The sequence below is a fragment of the Cololabis saira genome, chromosome 3, assembly GCF_033807715.1.
Source record: "Cololabis saira isolate AMF1-May2022 chromosome 3, fColSai1.1, whole genome shotgun sequence".
NCBI lineage: Eukaryota > Metazoa > Chordata > Actinopteri > Beloniformes > Belonidae > Cololabis > Cololabis saira.
In genome coordinates this window covers 19,119,919-19,137,004 of record NC_084589.1, presented here as the reverse complement: position 1 = coordinate 19,137,004, position 17,086 = coordinate 19,119,919, and the positions used below count along the sequence as shown (strand labels likewise).

At 40.8% G+C, this 17,086-nt stretch overlaps 1 protein-coding gene across 1 annotated transcript; it reads right to left on the bottom strand.

Moving 5' to 3' along the window:
* Nucleotides 1-404: 404 nt before the first annotated feature.
* On the bottom strand, nt 405-6,831 carry irx4a (iroquois homeobox 4a). The gene is made up of 5 exons (XM_061718276.1): nt 6,563-6,831; nt 5,585-5,836; nt 4,544-4,650; nt 2,594-2,904; nt 405-1,176 (listed from the first exon to the last, which is right to left on the bottom strand). The coding sequence occupies exons 1-5, from the start codon at nt 6,605-6,607 to the stop codon at nt 491-493; spliced, it is 1,401 nt and encodes a 466-aa protein (XP_061574260.1). The 5' UTR covers nt 6,608-6,831; the 3' UTR covers nt 405-490.
* Between the last annotated feature and the right edge of the window lie 10,255 nt (nt 6,832-17,086).

Here is a 17,086-nt window from a genome sequence, read left to right as displayed (position 1 = left end):
TTTGAGAAAAAAGTCGAAATGTCGAGAATAATGTCGAAATACAATTTCGAGAAAAGTCGAAATGTCGAGAAAAAAGTCGAAATGTCGAGAAAAAAGTTGAAATGTCGAGATTAAAGTTGAAATACAGTTTCAAGAAAAAACTCGAAATTTCGCTTTTTTTCTCAAAATTTCAACTTTATTCGGGAAATTTTGACTTTTTTCCCAACATTTCGACTTTTTTCTCGACATTTCGAATTTTTTCTCGAAATTGTACTTTAACATTAATCTCGACATTTCGACTTTTTTCTCGAAGTGCATAATGAAAAAAAATCTTCCTCCTCTCCAATATTATTTTTATTTTCTCCTGCCTGGCCCTAATACTCTTCCATAGTGGGGAATTCAAGAAGACGCAATGTTTTTTTTTTTTGTTTCTTTTTTTTTTCCCCCACCCGACTTTCAGTCAGAAAAGTCTCTGTTTTTTCACAGTAGCTTAAAAGATGGTTTGGTCACGTTAGGAGCAGAAGAGTTTGTTGATAGTTTTGGGGAAAGTCATGGGACTGTCTTTGCTGGAGTCATGGAGCTGCTGCTGCAGCGCCACGCTCCTCTCCGCCTCCAGCAGCTGTTTGCTGCTGGCGCTCCAGGAGACGGTGGTGTTGGTCAGAGCCTGGCTCAAAGTGCTGTGTCTGAACAAAGGGTCGTGGAAAACCCCGTCCACCCAGTTCCTCAGCGTGGTGACGGGAGAGTCCTGGCCGTTGTCCGGGCCGGTGACCGGGCTGAGGGAGGCCGGCTGAGGGGCCGGGGCCGGCGGGCAGCGCAGCATGCAGGACGGGTAGTCCGTCTGGCTCAGCGAGGTCGCCGTCTGCGCCAGAGACCAGATCCGGGGCTTGCCGTCTAGAATCTGGTGGCCTTGTTCATGTTCCTGCTGCTGTCTGCTGTCCACCGCCTGGTAATCCTCCGAGCTCGTTTTGAGACAGCTTTTGCTCAAGTCCTGCTCCCCTCCGAGAGACACGGGGATGGAGAGTTTTAGAGAGGCGTTCTTGATGAGGTGGTCGGGCGGGCAGTCGGCTGTGGTCGTCGACATGTGCGTGTTCATGTGGTACCGGTGCTTCAGCTCGCACTCGGAGTTTTCCGACTCCAGCGGGTCGAAATCATCCAAATCGCTCAGCTGTAGGTCCTTATCAGCTCGACTTCTGGTCTCTGAGAGATCGAGAAAAGAAAGAAAAGTCTTGTCACTGAAATGGACAATGTGTCAGGGAACAAGTTGCAATCATGGTATCTTAGAAAATTATTCTGCAGGTGCATCTTTTCAAATGTATCGATAGTGCATGAGTAAAAAATAAATACATACAAATGATGAAATAAATGTTTCCTGCGATTTTATCAAACTCATTGTCAGTATTGTCATTTGAAATTGGATTTGATTTTGAGCCTGCATAGAACAGGCTTCATCTCTGAAAGGGGACCAAAAAGTTGGCCTGTTTGTTGACAGTGAAGTGATTGACATCTGGCTAATTGTTCCCCAACAGTAACACATTCATGCTGATCAAAGTCTGATAGGCCTCTGCAAAGAAGCTCAACAAATGACTCTGCTGGGATTTTTCATTTTAAAGTGTATTCAAAAGAAGATAATTATTTTAAAGACTAACTGGCTATTTGTTATATTATGCAAATAAATTGTTGTGTAGGTTTGGTCTCTTTTTTTCTTTCTTTTTATCATTGTGAAGCAGTCATCAGCAACAGAAACCGTGTTAGATGTGTTTTGTTGAGGTTAAAAACATACACTAAAATGTGCAAATGATTAAATTATGGATACTGATAACATTTCCACAAACATGTTATAAATTTTAACATCACAGTGCTACAACATGTTGAAAAATCAGGAGTTTCGATAATTAAAAAGAGGGAAAAAAGAACAGCAATCTCCTTCTAAGAGTGTAAAATAAACTCGGGGGAATGTTTATGATTACTTTTCTCTAAGCTGTACTTACTGTAATATATTGTAGCTGAAACTGCCACCATCATCTGTATCATTATCGCATCCATGTACTGTGCAAAACAAAAGTCTTTTTGTTTTTAGACAATATTTTGATGACATCCATATTTATTTTCTGTTGTCTTTTAGATACAAACAGAAAATACACAAACAGGTCTGTCTTAAACCTATAAAGAATTAATCCAGCTTAATATCTCTGCAAACATGTGTATGGGCCAGTCTCTTTGAAAAGAGTTACATGTGCTTTATTCTGAGCAAGATCCCACTACACACTATTGCTTTTAGAGTTATTACATTTTGAAGATTGTGTAGTTTTGCTTCGTTTACTTGTTACATTCATGTCACAGGTTTTTTTCTGTGGCCGAGGCGGATTACTAAAACAGACAACTTACACCTCTAAGTGTTATCACTGTAAATGCATGTCTGTATTTCAATGAACAGACTGAAAAATAAACATGGATTTCATTAAAACTTTGACAAGACAACATGACTAGGGGCGCCCAAGACTTTTGCCCTGTACTGTGTACTTATTATACAGTCAGAAACTATACTTTGATATAGATAAAACCTCTTTAAAACCTTTTTTTTCAAAAATCTTTGACAAAAGCAAAGGACACTAACCATCCTCATTATTTTCGCTTTTTATCTGCTCCTCCTGAGACCCATCCTCATCATCGTCATATCGTTTTTCCTCTGAGCCCTTGTTTCTGGGCGGCCACGTCATCTTGTTCTCCTTCTTGAGCCTCCTCCTGGCGTTGGCGAACCAGGTGGAGACCTGCGTCAGCGTCATTTTGGTGATGATGGCCAGCATGATCTTCTCCCCTTTGGTCGGGTACGGGTTCTTCCTGTGCTCCTGCAGCCAGGCCTTCAGGGTGCTGGTTGTTTCGCGGGTGGCATTCTTACGCCTTGTCCCCCCATCCATGGAGCCATATCTGTAAATGAGAAGAACAACAGGAGAAAAAGATGATAAAGTGAAAGTAAATGTGGGATGTAATGCTTGTTGCATGATTATTTCTGATGCAATGTTATAATAGAGCCACCTGCTTCAGGACTTGTTACATGTTTCATAAGACTTGCAGTCACTAACATTCTTTTATAAATCACTGCTTATAAATCTAAAGATTTTAATGTTTATGCTATGAAAGTTTGTCTTTTAAGGGAATCAGTTAGAAAAATAAACATACTGGAGGCCTCTCATGCAATACACAAAAACATCTTGCAATTCATGGCAATATATGTTAATATAAATCAGAAAAAAGGGCTCTTCTGGAATTATTAGGTACCAGGGGGACTTTTGAAATGTTCCACCGTTGACAAGACAGATTTAGTTAACAACTCCCTTAGTATTTGCATGACAGGCTAATTCTCTTCGTGCCTGACGGAAGTTAATACATATTAGTATCATTTAGAAATGTAAAAATAATTATGTCTAATGTTATTATCATTACAAATTCATGATTCGTCCTTCGTTTTCAACCTTTTTCCGCACATTACCCATCGAACCAGAAACAGCACGCAGCCCTTTGACTAGTCTTGCCTCTGCCACAAATACTGACTATAGACCTACATTTAAAATGCATAGTGTTGATTTTCAGTCAGCAGTGAGCTGTAAAAGTCCTCTCCGGGGAGCCTTTTATGAGGCCTTTATTGCTCCGTATAGCTTAGTGCAGGTCAAGCACAGCTAGGGGAATCAGAAGGAGAGCTGCACTCACCTTACCTTAGCCTGAGTTGCTGCCTAACAGATAAAATAGACTGTAAAATTGTTTTATTGAGTGTAATGATGGACCCTCAGGTAAAAGACGGCTGAAGACAGCATGCGACTTCTGTCGGCCTGCTTGTTTCCTGGAGTGCCTCAACTTGGGTTATTTGCTTTTCCTTGTTTGAGACTTTTAAAAGCCTATAAATCATTTACAATGACTTCTCGAAGAAAACTCGCTTAAAGCTTTCATTACCTCTAATTCTACAAAGCTCACAGTCATTACAATATACAATGTGGCACTGTGTAAGCACTTTAAGCACAAATATCACAAAATAATTTTTTGGATGTACAGTTCTGTTGGTGCTAGTATCATTTATACCTTTCTATTTAACCTAATCACAAATATAAAGTACATGTTGTCTGATTACTGTGAAGACCTGTCGATATTGCAGGTATCTATTCGCAGAGGCCTTGTGTTTTGGGGGGCTTTAGTCTTGTGGGGCATTTTTACGAGTCAGAAAAGCAATGTGTCCTGAGATCAAGGTGATCCCCCTGCAGCATTGCTGAACTTAATTGGAATTGCTTTGACATCAAAGAAATTATTGTATTCAGTTCAAGAAAATTCACCCGTTTCTAATATGTAATGCCTTAAAATGTCCCTTTTTGCTTAAATTTTAGTTACCGGTACACCCTGAATTTTCCATCCTGCAAGGTTTTTCCTCATCGCTAAGTCATAGCCCCCACATAACTAGACACAAGTATACACATTTAATTTTCTATAGTATGAAAACAAGTTGTGAATATAAGGAGTCCTGTTGCTGATATTTTTAATTATAAACAAGATTTCTAAAGATATAACAGAGAGCACATACCTGTCGTACTGATACTGTCCCAAGGTAGGATCATAAGGGTAATAGGCAGCTGCCTGGGTTATTCCCGCATGCGCAGAAGCTGTGGCATCTTTAGCATCAAATGTTCCCTACAATCACACATGAAGACCAGAGCTTATGAGATTGACACACACAAAAAGGGAAGGCAATGTTTACACGCTTATGGGAAGGAGCAGTTATATAAGTCAGACTTTTTGTGTTGGTTGTAAGTTAAAGCTTTTGGATAACTGATTGTTGATGAACATTTTAAGAGAAGATCTTAATGAAGCACAAAATTAAATGAGTGGAATGTCCATGGAGGTGCCTCATTTCTGATACTTGTATACAAAAAACTTACATTACGAAAGTTTTTAACTGTAAAACATCAGGTTTGCTTAGAGTAACATTCGGGTGTAAAAATAAAGTCCTTACAAACAGCAAGTGTAGAGTGAACAGTTTAAGCAGGGGGTCAGAAATAAGGACACTTTCAGTTATCATTGAGCAATGCATCTGTTAGTAAAGTGCAATAAGAATATACATTATTTTTCTCACCACTGCTCATAGTAACACTGTTAATGCTCAGTTAAACATAAAACCAACATGGAGACAACATTTTGGACCTTAGATGCAAGCAGTCTTGCATTTCATGTACTTCATGTAGTCTGTTAAAAAAAAAAATTGCCAAGTTCATATATGGAATTCAGAGTCTGGTTGCACAAGCAACAGAAAGAAAATATTTGAAGTTGGTTCAGTCTTGTTTCATCAGAATCAGAATCAGATTCTGATGATTCATAAAAGTTAGGCTATATCTTAAAATAAAAAATACAAAAAAAAAAACTCTTTCTTTAGAAGCAACTTTTCATTTCCTGAAAAACATTTGTCTTGGAGGATGGAATAGGAACAATTTACGCGCTGGAAGTGTCGATATTTGAGCTGTACAGACAGTATTAAAAGGGGGGAGAGGATGCCTGCCTTATTGAGCCCCATGCAGCACGCTGCCGGTCCATCCATCAATGCCAAGAGGAAACAGATTCAGGCTCTTACCAGCGAGTAGAAAGCGGACGCGTCCGTGCCGTATGTAACGTAGTTCCCGTAGCCCTGTCCGCCGGTGTAGTGGCCGCCGTACACGCCCAGCGCGGCGGCCGAGCTCAGCTCGTGCCGGGCCGTGGCCAGCAGCCGGCTCTCGTACACGGGACAGTACACGGGGGTCTGGCCGGACGCCGCTACGCCGGAGTCCGCTATGGATCTGCCCGAGGACTCGCAGCAAGTGGTCAGAGAGTTGCTGGTCATTAGGAACTGCGTGGGAACCAAGAAAACATGGACAAGTTCATGACTGCTTTCCATTCACCTGAAGGAAAATCATATTCCGTCTCTTGAACCTGGTTTGAAACACTTAAAAGTGATTGAATTAGTTCAATTTTCTGAGGTTAGTTTTATTTTATTATTCTAGAACGTCAACAATTAGTAAAAAAAAAAAAAGTAAAACGCCTGATTGGTATGATAATGTGCGCGTAAAATGTGTCCAAAACGTGCCAGATGAAACACGTGCGTGTTTCAGCGTGTTTTCCTCACACACCACACCGTAAATACCAAAAGTAGGCTACATGCCCAAATGATTTTTATGGCTCAAAGCCAAAAAACAAAACAGCAGCTGGTTTATGGCGCAAAAACACACACGGCGTTTGCCGAACAAGTTGGCATGTGTGTTCCAGAGCAGATAAACATATGGTTGACATTACAGAGGGACTATTATCTTACAGAAATCAGTGAACGGGAGGGTCGGGGGGTATCGGAGGTTTCTGGTTACTCCTCGGTTTACCTTTTTTTACCCATCTCTCTTATATCACCGGCTGCAACGTAACACATTTCCGATAGCCGAAAAGGAGACCAGAACTCTCCCCGAATCTTGTCCAAAGTGCGTAAAAGGCTCAGGTTTGTATCATGACAGTATCAATCACCGTATTTAAAAAAAGGAGAAAAAAAATACAGATCCCACTGACAAATGTAATAATGTGAACTTACTTGTGGAGCAGACGAGTATGGATATCCAAATTGTGGATATGACATGGTAGAAAGATCCCCCAATATCCAGAAATACACTGAGACTGAATGTCTCCACTCTCACGCAGGCTGCGCCTCGGTTTGACTGTGCCAATTGATTGGTAAGCACAGGCTCCTAGGATGCTTATAGGGCGAAGCAGAGCAGCATGTTTAATTTGTGTAAAATGCCCCCCTCTCAAACGCTTCGGAATATCAACCTAAAGGAAAAAAACGAAAGAAAAAAAAATCTATAGCTTCCCCCTTTTTTTAAGGGTCTATTAAAATAAAAAAATAAAAAAAATGAATTCAAGTGACAGAAGTCCCCTTTGCTTTGCCTAGGATGTTCACTTTGTTGTCAGGTACATATTTTTGCCTTATAAAAAAAGTAGTATAAAAGACGTCAGCAGCAGAGGCAGGTTGTTTTAAACGGCGGCGACTCTGACGTCAGAAGTTTCCACTCTAAAAATGACCAGACTGTAACTTTAATATGCATTTTCCTTTTCAGCCACATGACGACAAGAGAAAAAAACAACAACTCATAAAGAAGACGTTTTGTAGATGGGGAGAGGGACACAGTGCCTTTTATTTTTTTTAACAGAAGATGGACATTGAGAGTAATTTGCCCTCCACATCAATCAATGACATCAACCTATCAGCGTCTGCAATACTCAAACGCCCGCATCGGTTTACATGCGCTGGGGCCTAATTGAGCTCATTCCTGCCATTCCTCTGCACTTAGGCTAATCACGCAGGGGGGTAATTGATTCTTAGTTAATTGCAATTTCTGTCTTTCAATTTCTGTCTGTCTATCTATCTATCTATCTATCTATCTATCTATCTATCTATCTATCTATCTATCTATCTATCTATCTATCTATCTATCTATCTATCTATCTATCTATCTATCTATCTATCTATCTATGGTTTTGGTAGGGTGCCCCCCAACAACCTCTCTCCCCCCCCCCCCCCCTCCTTAAAGCAGCTCTATGGCCGTGCCGGCGCGCCGCCTTGCTTGGAGAATCCCGGGTTGAGACATGTGGATAGCCCCGGGGGTCACTCCTCAAATTAATGATGATGTACTCCTCCTCCTCCTCCTCCTCCCTCCTCCTCCTCCTCCTCCTGGTCTTCTCTCCAGCTGGATCTCTGCCTGCCGGTGACAGGTCGATTGAGAGTGATTGATGACTATCTAGGGGACCGGGGCCAACATAATAATATGATTCCGGCCCCTCGCATTAATTGATCTCTTTATGTTACAGATGAAAGTGGTAATAAAGAGCTTTAACGACGGCGAAGCTTTGCGCTTTGGTTAAGTAACTTTTTGTCTCGCACTCTTCCTTTTTTTTCCTCCCCTCCCCTGTTTTATTTTTGCGAGGCCGTTGGGTTGCTGTGGGCGGGCGGGCAATATAAATTGTTTGTTCTCTCATTCATTTTGACAAATTGAATTATAGGGGGTGAGTACCTTCCCGCAAATGGCCGCATTAACGCTGAGAGCGGAGGTTGGGTGGGTAGGGGGGGGGGGGTCACACGGACCTTTTTAATTTGCATTAACTCTAATACCACCTTAACAACCCATCTGAAGCGCTGAAGCACACATTCACTCACACCCTACATATCTAGTTTGTCTTATTAATTTAGACTTTTAAAAGAAAAAGGGAAGACATCATTGGGGTTAATTTGACAAGCAGTGCCTTGCAGGGGAGGGGCCCATTTTTTTCCAACATAAAACCCAGTGGAAAAGTGGGTAAGTGTCTACACTTTGGTTTTGGGGGATGCTGGGAGCACATGCACCTGACATAAACTCTCTCTTTAGAGGTCTGTTATACATAGATATATGCAGGTTTTCTGGCTTTACCATTTGCTATTTGCATACAGCCCCCGTATAAGTGTGTAGGATAGGAGAAGGAAAAATCTGACGGATAGCCCTCTCCTCTACATCCTCTTCCCCGGTGTGCACCTTTTCATTATCCACTGCTTTATCCAGAGTTATCAAGGCGCCTGTAATAAAATATTTAGGAGCACTACAGCATGCTTTTAGACAGAAAATGAAGGCGACGGTAGGGGTTCATGCTTGTTTAGCATTTAAAGATTAAAATACAGAGTTTTTTTCTGGACAGATGTGGGGAAGGAGGAATGCTCTTCATTTAAAGTGGAACAACTGAGAGATAAGACAAGGAGGCTATCCTTATGATATGACCTGACTGTTTCTTTGTCATCTCCTGCCCTTTTAAGTGAAATTAAACATGATCATCAGCATGAGGAAATTCATCATTTACTAATAATGTAGATGGATGAGCGGCTTGAATGTAGTTTTACTGTAGAGATTATGATAGATAGTGTTCATCAGTATTCGAGTTTAGGAGGATTCATCATGTTCAATGAGCAACATAAATCAGCCTGTTCTCTTGACCATGAGACATACAGTACTGTGCAAACGTCTTAGGCACCCATGTTTGGTATAGGTCATACTAAGCACAGTGGGTATGTTTCAAATCGCCCTTGCACACTTAAACTTAACTTATTTTAATGGCATAAGTGCATTCACACGGTCAGCTCTATTGCCGTGCAGTACATTGCATGGGTATAATAAGTGAGGTGGACTCTCAGGTGCACACTATTTTTCTGGAAGTAGGTACTTCTCACATAGTGCAGATTGTACATGCCCCAATCTTGTCGACATAGCAGAAGTGGTGGCAGACACATTTGCCGCATTTTTGGTCAAAAAGAGAACGGTAGTCCATCATTGGATATGAAGAGGGCACGACTTCAGGAAAAAGGCAGGAATCAGTTGTGTGACAAGAACATTTTAGGTTAATTTAGCTTTGAATTCATCTTCAAAGAAAAGTCAGTAACACTGTTGTAACTCAGTTGAAGATGCTCAAGAAGAAAAACTGTCTTCATAATTTCAGGTATAAAAGCACATATAAAAGCACATCAACAGTTTTAAATCAGGACACCACTCACACTGTGCATGTTAGAAGTATGTAGTGGACTGTGATGAACTCTATTTGACTTTTGCCTGAATAGTAATTTTGTTCTGAAAATTATGTGGTTAGGTTCTAAGCAAATATTAGCTAGATATAATCCGTTAAGATTTTTTTAATGATAGATGCAGATTATAAAAAATGAACAATAATCTCCCAACCAACTATTTGGACAACTGGTGTGTCCCTGTTATTGAAACTGTATTTTCTCTTTGTATCTTCATTAAACAGTGGAAAATAAATATGATTGTCAAAATTTAAAAACTACCAAGACAAAGCGTGCCTAAGACTTTTGCACGGTACTGCATGATCTAAAAAGGTTCACGATCCTGCTTTTTTATCAGCAAACTGAGCTTGAAATCATATGTTTGTGGAGCTGTGTGTTCAAGCGGCAGCATTTTCCTGGTGACTGGAGCCTCAAACTGTGATCTGAATGATCACTAAGTTGCACTTTGAAGTGAGCCGGCTAATTTGCATTGCCTTTCGCACCCAACTCATATTACAGAGTTCCAGAGGAGCATCGTAATCATGAAGGTGTCTCTTTCTTGATAATCTGTCTTTGATTAATGAGCCACAAGTAAGGGGGTGCGTGAGTGGTGTGTGCGTGTGTTAAAGAATGACACAGAGGGGGATAGAGAGGAAGAAAGAGAGAGATGAGGAGGTTAGAACACATAGTCCTTCAAATTTTAGTGAGCCGGGTTTAAAGTGAGGCAAGCTAAAAAAAAAACACAAAAAAACAAAGGTCATCCATGTCAGTGATGCACCGAGCACAGACTTCATGACGGTGATGGTTGATGTAAAATGCTTGTGGATTATTTTTGTCTCCTCGTCTATTTGGCTGCTTTGTCAACAGAGTTGCTGACAGTGGTTATGCGTTCTTAACTTTCACTAAAGTGTTGAACAGAAGTCCCACCTCTGATCACAATGAGCTGCATTCAATTTTAAACTCAGGTGCAAAACCTATGACAACGTTCAGACACAAAACAACATGCATGGATACAGAATGACAAAACCGTGCAAAAAAAGTGCAACATTTTTGAAAATAATGGCAATAACAAGATAAAAAAGGCATCTCAAAAAACATAACTGCAAAAATGTAAAACATAACATTACAAGACATTTTTCACAAAACACTGTTGTTCAATTTTGTGTTATCTGTTCTCCTTTTTTATGTCTTGATTATATGATTTTGTGTCACACTTCCAATGAAGCACATGAATCTGGAATCCATTAAAATACTTGCATTGGGGAAAAGTAGCCACAGAGGAAGTCAACTTGTTTTCATAGGTATAATTTGACTGTTAACTTTGTGTAACTTCATTGCATTTTGTTTCCAAATCCTTAAAGGAAAGTAAGTTGGCGTTAAGTCTTTTTCCAGAATGTAACTTGAGTGAGCACTCAGACAGGAAAACTTGCTTCAGTCATGTGTGATGGTGCTCGTGTTGAACTTTCAAACTCCCCGTGTGGGTTAGCATCAGGTGAAAGTACTTATCTGATCCCTTTTTTTCATCTTCTCATCTTTTAAAGTTTTCTTTGTTCAAAATTTTTAACATTATTCAAGGTTTATGTTTTTGTTAGGGCTCATGGATTTAGTTCCACCTTTACAGAATATATGTTTGTGGTTTTACCTTGTGTGTGGACAATGCTCCAGTGCTCTAATGTTTCATGGTCGTCTGTGTCATGCATTGTTTTTTGAGTCAACAAGGTAGAACACCAAGCTGACCTCAATAGTAGAAGACAGCTGCACAGACCAACTTGCTCTGTGACATGAAGCCCCGGGCCGGTCCCAGGCTGTCCAATAGCTACCGTGTTTTTCTTTCTGCAGATGTGGAATGTGTAACACTCACATATTCACACAAAATGCTTATCCAGCACAACATTAACCTATGTACTGTCAAGTAGTCCTGGAGAACAAATGGAATATCGATCTCCAATGATCTTCCCAAAGTATTTCTTATTTCTTCTCTCAAACAACACAATGATTTTTGTTCCCACCTCTCCAATTTTGGCCCTAAAGCCCTAATGGTTTTTGCATGAGTTGGGTAGTAAGCTGGATTCCTTCAGGCACGTTGAGTAAAACCAGGGACTTTTGTTGTTGTTGCTGGAGATGGCTCCTTGCGTTGTGCAAAGTAGTCAACATTGTCTCTCTGGCTTAAAAATAGTCTCCTTTCAAGTATTGTTAATCAGATAAGCAAAATTGGTATATCACGTTGGAAATGGCTAGACATATTTCTTACTAGATTATTGTTCCATTTATACTGTAGGTCAGTAAAACAGGATCATTATGTTAGGATCATTAAGAAAATGAAAATAACTATAAACAGTAAGTGGACAATATGGGAATATGGGAAGCTGAAAGAGGTTCTCTTTACCAAAAAAAAAAACATAAAAAACTGCAGCATTGTCTCCAAAAACCCCATGGCATTGAATCAGAGACTCTTTAAAAAGGACTGGACAACCCTCCATGATGTCACCCATAGGTTTTTGAAGAGCGGTTTCACAGCTGCAGCTGTGTCTTGGATTGCAGTTGAAACCTGGCCTCTGTCCACAGCTGGAGGCCACTTTGGCAGACAAGGCCAAACATCTTTTTTGAGATGAATGTTTTGTACACAGTCCTTTACAAAATATTCACACGGAAGGCAATTGTCTCATTACACAAAGACTTTATTCGTGATACTGAAACCCTGGAGCCCTGGAGTACAGTGGGCAAGGCTATATAAGAATGTAAACCTGAGATCAGGCAAGGCATAAAGGGTTCATTTTAATTTCAACAATTCTTTAAAAAATGACTTACATTAATGCAGGTCTGAGTGTGTGATTTTCTTATGTGCAATGGGACAAGGGTGAAACGTTCACTGCGTGTAGTGGATGGGACTGCTGACAAACTGTGTGTTTGTGACTGAACAGGATGGAAATAAAGCTAAGTAGTGGGATGCAGGAGCTTCTCTCATGCCAGGCTCAAGACTACAGGAAGCTTAGGATGATTTATTCAAGATTCCCCCATCCTGATGCGGAGGATTCCAGTCAGAAACCCTGGCTAGTACCCATATTTGCTGAGGATCTGGTAATGTGAAGGGTTTACAAATCCCACTTTAACCTTTGAGAAATGATCACATGCTCATCTTGGACCATGCCAAGAATGTTTGATATCAAACATGATTGATATTTCCCAGTTCAAATCCTTATGCTTACAATCCTGAAGCAGGTTGAACGGAGAGTTTCCATTGCAACAGATAACAGTCTAACCCTTTTATGGCAAATGCCAGCAAGGTGGTGTTGACAAACATAAAACCTCCAGTTCTTGTAGGAGAATAGGAAACCATGTCATTAATGTGCCGCCTTCCATTATGCTCACCCAGACTTGTCTAACAGGGGCGTTTTTAGGATCCAAATACATCAGGGGCTAATGAGAAATGATCAGGGGCTGAAACCATCAGCATTATTATAATTTTTTGCTCTTTTTTATGATGAAAAACGCATAAATACAGGCATCAGAACGGCTTGTCCTAAAAACCGAGGAAAATTCTCGACGTGGACGAGTGAGGGCGCAACGCGCCCGAACCCTTTAGGGGGGTCCGGGGGCATGCCCCCCCGGAATTTTTTTTAAATAAGACTCAAAATGGTGTTTTCTGGTGGTCTCAAAGCTCCATAATCACATCTTTTATCAATGCAAGAATACACACAAAAAATCTGAATTTTTGCAAAGAATGATGCATTTTGATAACATAATAACACGCATTCATCATCATGGGTAATTCTTCATGCATGAATAAATCTTGAAATGAAGATAATTATATCTTAAACTTCTACAATGGCCAGAATCCCCCTTTCCCACCGAAAAAACTAGGGATGCACCGAAATGAAAATTGGAGGCCGAACCTGAAGCCGAATAAAATTTAAAGACCCTGCTGAATACTGAGTACCGAATAGCCTACGGAATGCGGTTGTTCACAGTTTTTCATTTATTTTGCCATTTTTTTCACAATTGCATAGATAATAACAACAAAAACAGTAAACTAATGAGTTGAGCCACTGTCAAGCAGCTGGCGATGCGGTTGCTTAAATTGACCAAAAGGTGGCTCTCTAACATCACAGTTTGTGTACTGTGCGTGACTCTGACGCTGGTTAGTAATTACGGAGTTAAAACTCACTAGCCACTTACGGGACTCAGTAGACAGCAGAAACGGCAGTAGGAGCATTTATTACATTTATTAACTGTAGTACCGCTATTATGAGAGGTTATTTCTCACAGTATTAGCCTAAAGGGACTTAAGTCTGATTTATGGTCCCGCGTTACACCAACGCAGAGCCTACGGCGTAGGGTACGCCGTCGATTTAACGCGGAACCATAATTCAGGCGAAGCTGCAGTCTGTCTGCGCTGATACTGACACACCGGGTCGGAGCGGATTTGGTCATGATGTTTAACCTGTGTTTTGTGATTAATAAGCAGCCATCGGTGCGTAATGCTGGGCAGATTAGCACCTTCCTTTCGAACGTATTAAATACAGACGCAATCACAATCCCCGCAATAACTTTCAGGCTTGGTAAATCTCATTGCGTGTGGTAAATGAACCTATTTGCATTTTCCCCTCCCAGTATTTAGCGCTTTCTGGCGGGTACGCCCCATATTGATTATTCATCAGGGCAAAAGTACTAAATGAACAGCGTGTGCTATTTTGCTCATTTGAGAGGCACAGTCCTCTTTGCACGCTGTTAGTAGATCAGCTTGCACATTGGTTTGAGGGTGATGTCAAGTTTGCACACGTTTTTACGCACGTAAACCTTTAGTAAATCCGGCCCTAAATGTTTATAAACAATTGGCATAAATGTTGATATCGAATAAGCCAACTAGTTCGCCATGAACCTACAATAATCGGATTATGGTCTGCATGTAACCACACAGTCACTATTCCTGTCTTATTTTTGTCTCATTAAATCAGTCGTACACACAGTATCCCCCAACTGTTATCTGAGGACATGTTCGCTGCCTCTTTGTATGCACAAAATACCACGTAGTGAGTTGTAATCTACTGGCTAGCTAACAAAGCTAGCGAGTGCTATGGCTTAGTTTAGCTAGTGCTATATTGTATCATAATAGAAAGCTTATTTTCCAATTCCCATTGTTAGCAACTTTCTGTGTAGCATTTGAGCGAATTTCTTTTCCTCAGAATCTCATTGCTAATTGGTTGGCAGCTAGACTAGCTAGCTAGCTAGAATAATGCTACATGGTACGCTAGCTGGTAGTCCTTACCTGAAGATAGGCTCATTATCCGGCTGAGCTGCTGTGTCGCTCTCAGACTCCACCACCACATTGTCCTTCTCAGCCTCAACAATGGGGTTTTTTTTTCTGTTAAAAAACCTTCTAATATCCATCTTTATTATGTTTATTTAGCTAAAGTTACTTCAGAATGCATTCCTCCCTTCTGTCTCTCTCTCTCTACCTTTCCCTTTCCACTAGTGCCGTGCCTTTGTCCATGATGTTATACAGGTGCAATCACTCTAGTTGATTAGGGAGTAGTAACCCAGGTGTGTTTGTTATTGATTGGGGGTAACAGGTTCATTGTGTGGGTGTGTCTTTGTCTGGGGTGCTGTGATTGGGTAACTTGGGCCACGTTTACACGTAGCCGGGTATTTACAAAAACGGATATTTTCCCCTCTACGTTTTCAAAAAAATCCTCGTTTACACGGACCCGCATGAAAACGCTGTTAACGTCATGCCAGCCAATCAGAATCCTGGAAAAACATCAACAAATGACACGTGTGTAACTTCCAGTTAAGGCTGATTTATGGTTCTGCGTTACACCAACGCAGAGCCTACGGCGTAAGGTACGCGGCAACGCGCACGTACGTTGTGCGTCGCCGCGTACCCTACGCCGTCGATTTGACGCGGAACCATAAAACAGGCTTCATGCTGCTGGCTGACGCGCTCACAGGCTTGAATGAGCAGGAGGCTGGACGGGGGGGGGGTTACTTTTAAGTGTGACTTTAGAATATAAAACAGGTAAAATACAAGAAAATATTGACGGTGGCCAAACTAATTGTAAACACAGGTCGCACACATGACGCTGGTGAGTTTCTGGTGCATAATGTGACGTTCTAGCTTAAATCTCCGTTTTCCTCCGTTTTCCTCCGTTTAGACGCAAACGTGAAAACGGAGTTTTTGAAAATCTCCACTTTGGCCGGAGTTTTCAGAAATGATCGTTTTTGGGGGCTTTGAGCTGCGTTTACGTGTAAACGAACGGCCAAAACGCATGAAAACGCCTCCGTTTTTGCCCCGTGTAAACAGGGCCTTAGTGTGGGGTGATGATGACCGTCAATCAAGAGTCTTTTTCCTCAGGTCTGTGGCTAAGTGCAAATCGCCACAATATATTCCGCAAAGTTTATGAAAAATAACACGTTTATATCTGAAAAATAGGGTCATTCTGCTGTAGCTCGTTGGCACGTAGCAGTGACTCGAATCACCCGATGTCAAAAGAACTGTTGATATTAAGTTACAACTCCCCCAGTGAAGACAGATGCATTCATGTTTTAGTCCATCAGGCTTTTATAGCTAGAGTATAGTATAGTCTTTTTTCCTCCATAGAGAAAACTTGGGTGGCCGCCTAAGCCGATCTTCCCACCGCCTATGATAAATCCCGAGCGCCTAAGTCCTAAAAAAAAAAAAAAAAAAAAAAAAAAAATTTTTTTTTTTTTTTGGGTGTGTTTTAGGTTCGGGGCTAGAGGAAATACATTCGGGGCTCCAGCCTCGGAAGCCCATAGCTAAAAACGCCACTGTTGTCTAATAATAGGTACTGGTAACCTTCAATGAAATTGCCCAGTGTGTGTACTTTTTTGTCAGTGCATGTCTTACTTTTGCGTTCTCACCCATAATTGGTTTAAGTGAGTGGTTGCCCTCTTGAGAATGGTCTTCCTGGAGGTTTTTTTCCTCTTCAAAGGGTTTTCTTTTCTCCCCACTGTCTCCAAGTGCTTAATTAAATGGAACTGATGAATTGCTCAGCTTCTTTATGTAAAGTGCCTTGAACAGGGGTTTGGTTTATATATATATATTTATATATACTGTATATTATATATAACTAAAGGTTTTCCATGACACCACATGGTGGATAGTACAATGAGAGCAACCTGGGACATTTCTGAAGCTAAGTCTGTCTTGAGACCTTGTAAAGATTTTTGGATTCTTTGATAAGTGGCAGCCATCATCAGATCACCTGTACGTCACAAGTCATGCTGTCTGTTGTGGAAAAGGCCCACTGGAATTATATAAACTGATCATAAAAAGTCCTGAGAGCAAGAGTTATTCAAGGTGAAATAGTTGTTTTTGTAATGACAGAACTGTTACCATTAGTAAGATATTAGTCTGTTTTTCAAATTTTTGCCAGGCTGGGTGCAAGCATTACAAAAATAAATGCGAGTGGACTATCATTTCTTATATTTATTTAAGTTCAGCCATCCAAGACAACTTTTTATTCACCCAGAAGAGATTCCATAAGTGTAAATTTCACGCTACCTATCATATTAAGCACA